Source organism: Cyprinodon variegatus, unplaced genomic scaffold (genome assembly GCF_000732505.1).
Source record: "Cyprinodon variegatus isolate N-32 unplaced genomic scaffold, C_variegatus-1.0 Scaffold447, whole genome shotgun sequence".
Lineage (NCBI taxonomy): Eukaryota > Metazoa > Chordata > Actinopteri > Cyprinodontiformes > Cyprinodontidae > Cyprinodon > Cyprinodon variegatus.
The window spans coordinates 144,860-152,665 of NW_015150900.1; the positions used below are offsets into that span (position 1 = coordinate 144,860).

The following is a 7,806-nucleotide window of genomic DNA, read 5'->3' on the forward strand; positions in this document are numbered from 1 at the left end:
TTGCTATACACATAGGCCCAGAGCACCACAGATCCTCCACCTTACCTAACAGCAGGGCTGAGAGGCTTTATATTGCTCACTGCTGCTGAAATGTTCAATTCTGGTTTCTTATAATCAAAGTTCCAGTAAAACGGAGAAAACTCCTTTTATTTATTTGTGATGCTGTGAGTCAGTAAGCTAACCCCCCCCTAACTTCCTCCTATGTGGGAGTGTGTGTGTGTGGGGGGGTGGGTAGCAGAAGATCCTGGATTACTAGAAAGTAGGAACTGTTCCAGTGCTTGCAGTACTTCAGCCACTCGCTCCAAACGGATAAAGAGAATCAATAGGTTGGATTTCTTTAGAAAGTTATGCAATAATTCAATTATCTAAAAAAAATAATCCAAAAATACTCCGGTCTTTTAAAAAGGTCGATGGAAGTCACAGAATGAGGTCGGCCATGTTAAAGGAAAAAAACATCCCATCCACCTGCTGCAAAGTTCTTTATTCTGTCATCTATAAAGAGGCATGAACCAGTTTATAAAAAGAAATAAAGACTTTTTAAATCATAAAAATTTTCACAATAGCACCTGAAAACAGCAGCCATAAATAATCAAACCTGGATCCTGTTCATTGGTTCATCAGAGCCACTATTAGTCCGTGTTTGCATAGGAGATACGAGCCAACAACACAAATCAGCTGAAAATGGACAGAAGACCAGATTTCCCATCAAATCCACTCTTGGAGTTCAGGGCAATAATAATAATAATGCAGATTAAAAGTGGAGAAAATAAACCTAAAACAAGTGGAAGCAGTTCTGTTCATCGACGTGAAAAAATGATGGATTTCACCAGGAGTCTGTTTTGCTTTTAAACCCAAACAGCCTGATGTTGCTAGCGGCTCACGGCTGATTTCAAACCATTTTAGGTTTTTTACACCGAAAAATAACAAAGAAAGAAGCTTCTGCAGCAACAGCTTTAAACCCGCTGAGTAGCAGGGATGAATCATTTAGCCAAAAATGAAAATTGCATTTATTTTAAACCAATATTGTGATGCTATTTTGCCATTATGTCCATTTTCACTACAGAGTCCCAGTTTTTTCCTGACATGGAAATTTGCTTGTTCAGAGTTTTTCATTGTAGGACTTTACTGTAACCTTTTGTCAAGAAGTAAATAATTACTTTCATGCATGAATCTGCGTATTAGCAGCACCCCTCTTCCTGTCTGCTAAGCTTATTACTGTTAGCTAAAAGGCTGGAGGGAAAAATTGAGCTATTTGCTCTTTTTAAATGTAATATGAACAAAACTCTTTCCTTCTGCCATTTGAAAATGTGCTAAATTGTGAAAATATTCTGAATGCAATTAATATCCCAGCCCAGAATCAGATGGTTGTGATCAGCCAATGGGAGGGTAGGTTAAAAAAAAAAAAATCATTATAGAAATCCAACAATAAATCCCCCAGAGGGAGGAAGCCATTTTAATGCCCGCCAGCCTTTGGTCATTTGTCATTTCTTTTCTCCAACAGTCACTGATGAGGTGGGAAAAGCGCCTCCTCCGGCGCACAGAGGTGACGACAGCACAACTAGAAAGTCCAGCTAATCAGAGAGCAAATTGTTACCAAACAAAATGACTTTTAAATGTGTTTTAAGAGAGAAATCGGACATTTTTCTAGAACATAATTGGCTTGTTTATCCAAAAAAGGACAGTTTTGTTGGATTCACCTCATGTCTGATTGTGAAAAGCAGGATTCTAATCAGGAGAGAAATTTATTTATTTAAAAGGCAAACAAAATACTTGATTAAGGAACAAAATGCACTTGGAGACAGTTAGCGATGGTAGTGTGAACAACAGAGGCATGAAAGTTTTAAACCAAATGAATCTCCATCTACTCTCCTCTGATCGGTGCTGCTGCTGCTATGATTGCGATTTCACATTCGTTTCTGATTCCATCTAGTGGAGAAGCTTGGTGGCGTTTTCAGTAGCTGAGCTCAGCGCTGCTGAAGAAGAACAGGAAGGAGCAGCGTTTGATATGTTGGTACGGGGAAACATTCAGTCATCGGCTCCATCAGTCCAGTCCTTACTTTCACACACGCCAGGAAACCAAAACTGAACACATCAGCACCTCAAACCCCCCAGAAACATCAAACTCAGCAGAAAACAAATAAAAAAAGGGCAGTAAAGCAGTCAGAGGCTTCCTGAGGCAGAAAGGCAGCGGCTGAACTTTTGGCGCCGAAGCTCAGCCTTTGCTCCCCTGCAGTGCGTGGCCCTCGGACATTCGCTCCTCCTCCACCCGGATCCGGAGGTGCTCCTGACAGTGTTCTAGGAAGGGCTCCAGCGCCGAGAAGCCCTGCTGACACGGCACACAGTGGTACAGCCTCTGCCTCTTGGAGCCCGGCCCTTTGCTGGCGTCCATCTGGCTGGTGCACACGCTGCACTGGTGCCTCCTGGAGGACGACTGGTGAAGCTCCATGTGCTCCTTCAGCTGCTGCTGCACAGGGAAGACCTCCGGGCAGGAGGGACAGGGGAACTCGCTGTGCTCGGGCTGCTCTCTCCCAGAAACGTTGAACAGAACTCTGGGAGCGCTCCTGGGCCGCCCCGGACCCGCCCTGCGGCCTTTCTTCAACGGCAGCCTGTTTTTGGCCACACTGGCGTTCAGTTTGAGGGGCTGAGAGTCTTTGACGATGCCGTTACTGACGGGGGCGCAGCCCTCCTCTACGTGCCGTCTGTAGTGGGCCCTAAAGGACAGGTGGTGAAGGAAAACTTTGCCGCAGATCTGACATGGATACGGAACGACTTTCCTAAGCTTTTTGGTGACGGGCCTGGGCTCCCTCATGATCAGTTTCTCTCTCCTGTGCTTCTCCTTCCTGTGCAGGTACAGCTGAGACGTGCATCTGAAAACCATGTCACACGAGCGACAGCTTAGAAGCTTCTTCTTGGATTTTGTGCGTTCCTTTGACGCTCCGCTGGCCTCCACAGTCCCCGCCTCCTCTGCGTCCCTCTGCGTTTTGGCGTTTAGCTTCTCCTCCATGTGGCAGTCCTGAATGTGCCGCAGCAGCGCAGCTTCTGTGCAGAAAATCCTGGAACAGATCTGGCACATGCTGACGGAGTCGCTGCTGGGTCCTGGAACGTCTGAAACATCGGAGTGGGCGGAGTTGCCCTCAGAGACGGGCGGGGAATCGTAAGGAAGGCTGCAGACATCAGTGACGTTTGGAGATGACGGAGAGCCGCTGCAGCCGGCCTGCTGATGGTGAAGCAGCGCCTGCTTCTGGCTGAAGCTCCTCCCACAAGGAGCGCACGCGTACGGACTGCTGTCCAAAAGGTGCGGCTGGCGATAAAGCGACTTGTCCTGCAGCCTGCCTGGATTTGACAGCAGAGTGGTACAGGAGGCGGCGTGGCGGGCCGGTCCGCGGGAGCCGTCACACTGACACTGATGCAGCTGCAGCGAGGACCTCAGGGAGAACTGCTGCCCGCAGAGGGGACAGCGGTGAGGTTTAGGCAGCGTGTTCTTCAGTTCCTGGTGCTGCAGCAGGTCTTTTTGGTAAGGGACATCTTTCTCACACTCCTGACAGCCGTAATGGGAGCGATGGGAGTGCTGGTGGCTTTGCTGCTTGGTGTCGGTGCGCGCGATGAAGCTGGCCAGTCTGGACAGCGTGTCCGCTCTGAAGGTCTCATGTGACCTGGAGCTGCTCCAGCCGACTCCATCCATCCTTCTCCCCTGCTGTAACACAGACAGCAGAGTCAGAAATGGAAAAACTGGACAGGAAACCAAGATTTAGAATTATTTCTATTTTTATGACTGAAAATTCTGGTTTATCTTTGGCTACAATTGTGAAGGCGCCTCATTTAGCAAACGAGGACATATCAGCCCCGTTCTAACATCTGATCTCTGGACAGAGGGAAGACGAAGCTGAAGAGCCCGTTAGTCTAGATCAGGAATCCCCACAGTCGGTCCTGGAGGGCCGCTGTCCTGCAGGTTTTAGAGGTTTCTCTGCTTTAGCACAGCTGATTCTGCTGATTGCAGTTCAGCTAAACCTGTTAATCAGCTATCAGGGTAAATCAGCTTTGCTGGAGCAGGGAAACCTCCTTTCAGGGCAGCGGCCCTCAGGGACCTACTTTCGGGATGTCTGGTCTAGAGACTAAATAAAAAGATCTTGGCTGTTCCCCCCCAGATTCCACTTCCTCCATCAGCGCTCCTCCCCGCACGTCATGCGGAGTACTTGTCTGTCATGTTAATCAGCGAGAGCTGTTCCACATCCACCGTTACTCCGCCACACGTCATCGTCCACGTACGTCTTCTCTGTCCTTCACCGTCAAAATCCGGAGCTGATCTGGTCCGGCCAGGTTAAGATCAGCAATCGCTCCAAACAGGGAAAAGAACGGCGAGAAGATCCGGCTTATCAAAGTAAAATATGGGAATGACAGATCGGTAGCTAAACATTAGAGCATAATTCTTCTATATTCCCAAAAACTAAGATTGTTTATTTAAATAAACGGATGCAAACTATTGGTACTTAAACAGACCAGGAAGCAGATTTCTCATCTCCATCAAAATATTTATTTTAAACCGAGAGGCTTAAAAGTTTAATCAAATCCAGTCAAAATAAACTTCTTATCTCAGGCCTGGATGAAGTGAGGCTGAGTTAGGAAGCAGAGAACAAACAAGCCATGGATGATCCTAGTTATTAGGGGTGTAAATAATAATCGTTTTGTATCGATGCATCGATCCAACAGCCGACGATCCGATGCATCGATACAAGAGAATCGATTCATGTTTTTTTTCCTCCAGTCTATTTTTATCCATTTGCTCCTGGGCGTAATTCTCCCTCCCATGCTGCGGTGGCGCTAAACCTATTTTGCCCTCCTACCGCGCTTCCTGGTTATGCTCTTACAGCAGTGTGTTGCAGTGATGCAGACATTTTTGATTTATGCTCAGTATTGCAGCGTGGTCAGCGCTACACGCTGTGGGTCTAGATACGGCCGAGGCGGAGAGGAAGTGGGGGCGAGTTTAGTCCGACGACGGAGGGACATGAGGGCCAAAAAGAGCGGAGATCCAGGTGGAAAAAGGGTCCCAGCGTTCTCGCGCACCTCGCTCTTCTAGCGGGTCAAACTTCACGAGTTGTTTTCCGCAATTTCGGTCATAAAAACAAAACAAGCTGGCCTCCTGTCTGCGGTCAGCTACAATCTGGGAGAGGTGCAGCGGAGCGTCTGTGGAGGGGGCGGGACGTCTGGAGCCGAGGTATTGCATTGCACTCATTGCACTGATTATGTGCAGTATTTTTTGATGCAAAGCCTTTCAGAATCTATAACGCAGGAGTATTATTATTTGTCAGTGAATAAGGTTTTAATAGGAATAGGTGGAGGGCAACTTTTCTACTTCTTATTTAGAGTTGTTTCTCAAAAAATGCATACCGATATTATGGCTTTCATTGATTTATTTCCAATTTGAAACATTGTCTAGCCTGTAAGGTAAAAAACAAACAAACAATCGAATCGTATTGTGTTGTATTCTTGAGTATCGAAAATAATCGAATCTTTGGGTCAGGAAATCGATACTGAATCGAATCGCCATGATGGATGTGATTTACACCGGTACTAGTTATCCCTGTTACAGAAATCCACAACAAAAAGAATATATTTAGGCAGAAACTGAACATCTGCTGGATGCTGATGGGATTTTTTAATTAGTCATATTAAATTAAGTGTTTGTTTCCACGTTTTGCTCCTATGACTTTAACAATAATATGGCGCATACTCTCCTCGCGCCCAGAGCAGGATGGGAGGAACAGCGGAGGCTGCGGGCTTTGAGCCGGCGGTTTGGAGCGCAGCGGAGGATGTGGGATTTAAGGGTTAAAGCATTAATCGCTGGGAGGTCTGCTTTTTCACATGCACGCAGTTCTTAGAACGTTCTCTGCAGCGTTTTCCTGCAGGGTGAGCATCTGATCTGGATGGAGGGCTGAGGTCCTGCTGGCGTTCAAACCTCCTCAGATCCTCCAGTCTTCTACTGTCTCAGCTAATTGCGCTCCTTTAGTCTCTCACCTGATCTGTGGATCTCGGTAACTTCTCCAGAATCACCACAGGCCTCTTCAAGCCGTCGCCGAATAACGCCGTGTGCGACGGTACCGCCTGTGTGGCTGGGCGGCCATGTTTGGGAAGGTTTGCTGTGGAGCTGAACTCTTTAGACTTCTGGATGATGGAGTGGACAGCGTTCTTAGAGATGTTCAATGCTTGGGATATTTTCCTTAAACCCAGTCCTGCTTGAAACTTCTCCACCACTTTCTCCTTCACCTGCTGGCTCTGCTCCTTGATCTTCATCACGCTTTTTTTTTTTTTTAATCGAGGTCCCCAAAGGAAAAAGACAAAAAAACAAACAGATGGTTAAACAGATTTAGCTGCAACCAGTTGGATCCTCACTATTAACTGGTTATCATCTGACTTTATTGGATTTTATTACTGACTGATGGAGCAACAGTGGTTTAGTCTCTAGTTAGACAGATCTAACTCATGCGTATCTAGATCAAGTGCTCTCTTTAGATGTGATACTTGGCTGCCAATAAGCCATAAAGTTTGATCTTTGCTTTTAACAGAAAGTTCATACTGATAACTTTGCAGTTAACATTTCCAAACTATAAACTTCCTCTTTTACAGTTTAACAAACAACTTTAAGATTTGAACGTTTTAAGAGAGATTGGGAGAATAAAAAAGTCACGTCCAAAATAAGATATTTTTATTTTATATTTATAAGATTATTTTATTTTATTAAACTTAGCAGCAGAGGTCGAAATTTCAAAGTGAAGTCATTTTTTTTCCTTTTCTACATTGTTTTCATTTTATTTATCGACGTTTCGAAAAGCTGCTAAACTTTTATTCTCCGTTTAGTTAAAGTTTAAAGGAAAAGTCAGCCGCTAAGTGAAAGTAAACACAGATTAGCTTCCTGTGTGCTAACGTTAGCTCGGTGCTAAGCTGCGCTAACATGCTTCCGCGCTTTAACGGCTCACCTGCGCTTCTCTCTCTGACCCTCAGGGGCTTCCGTACAAACAGCCCGCTATCATCGTCACTCTGCGGGTTCGGAGCGGTTCGGTTCTGACCACATGGACCAGAACCACGGCACCGACATGACGGCGACAGGAGCGAAGTTTATAGTAAGCAGGGACACTTCCGGTTTGTCATTCAAAACAGACCCGTCATTTCCGGACTGTTTTGGACCCGCCCACAAACAAGTCATTAATGGGAACAAATAAAACCTCCCTGGTTTAATATCAGGGGTAATGCAGATCTAATTAGTAACATTCTGATTAAAATCTCAAACTTTCTAGAAGAATTTCACACATTTTTCCCAAAAAACTTCTGGTCTTTAAACTGTTCGTTTCATCAATGTTGATTAAGAAAATCTTCATTTAAATATTTAATATCTTTACCGCCATTTATGGAGATTTTATAGTTTATTTTTTATGAACCCCTCAATCAGGACCTCTTATCTTCTTATATCCTAAATGGTAATAAAGGAAAACATTTCATTCAGAAACTCTGTCCATTTTATTTAGTCCTACATTAAGAATAATAAACCATTTTCTTTATTTTATGCAGACCTTGGTGTAGATAATCCATTAAAGAATGGAGCTTAAAGACATTTAATAAGTTTTTATTCTCCATCTTTTAATATAAAAGTAAAGCATTATTTCCATAAACACATGGCGGACATGTTATCACAGTCGTCAGAATCAGATATTTGGTAAATTGGAAAACTTTGAGAAATACATCAGACCCCAGTTATGTCCTGAACAGATCTAGTTTTCTAGAAGTGCGCAGCTTATGGTGGCTGCATCTTTTTTC

The 7,806-nt window shown here is 44.9% G+C and overlaps 1 protein-coding gene across 1 annotated transcript; it reads right to left on the reverse strand.

Moving 5' to 3' along the window:
• Positions 1 to 1,508: 1,508 nt before the first annotated feature.
• LOC107093793 (zinc finger protein 629-like) lies at positions 1,509 to 7,126 on the reverse strand. The gene is made up of 3 exons (XM_015389070.1): positions 6,972 to 7,126; positions 6,013 to 6,292; positions 1,509 to 3,694 (listed from the first exon to the last, which is right to left on the reverse strand). Exons 2-3 carry the CDS (start codon positions 6,286 to 6,288, stop codon positions 2,213 to 2,215), a joined length of 1,758 nt encoding a protein of 585 aa, XP_015244556.1. The 5' UTR covers positions 6,289 to 6,292; positions 6,972 to 7,126; the 3' UTR covers positions 1,509 to 2,212.
• Between the last annotated feature and the right edge of the window lie 680 nt (positions 7,127 to 7,806).

Excerpts from the sequence above, each read along its gene's own strand:
- LOC107093793 (XM_015389070.1), bottom strand. The coding sequence starts at position 6,288 with ATGAAGATCAAGGAGCAGAGCCAGCAGGTGAAGGAGAAAGTGGTGGAG. Across the intron at positions 3,695-6,012 it reads TACCGAGATCCACAGATCAG|CAGGGGAGAAGGATGGATGG; the intron begins GTGAGAGACTAA and ends TCTGTGTTACAG.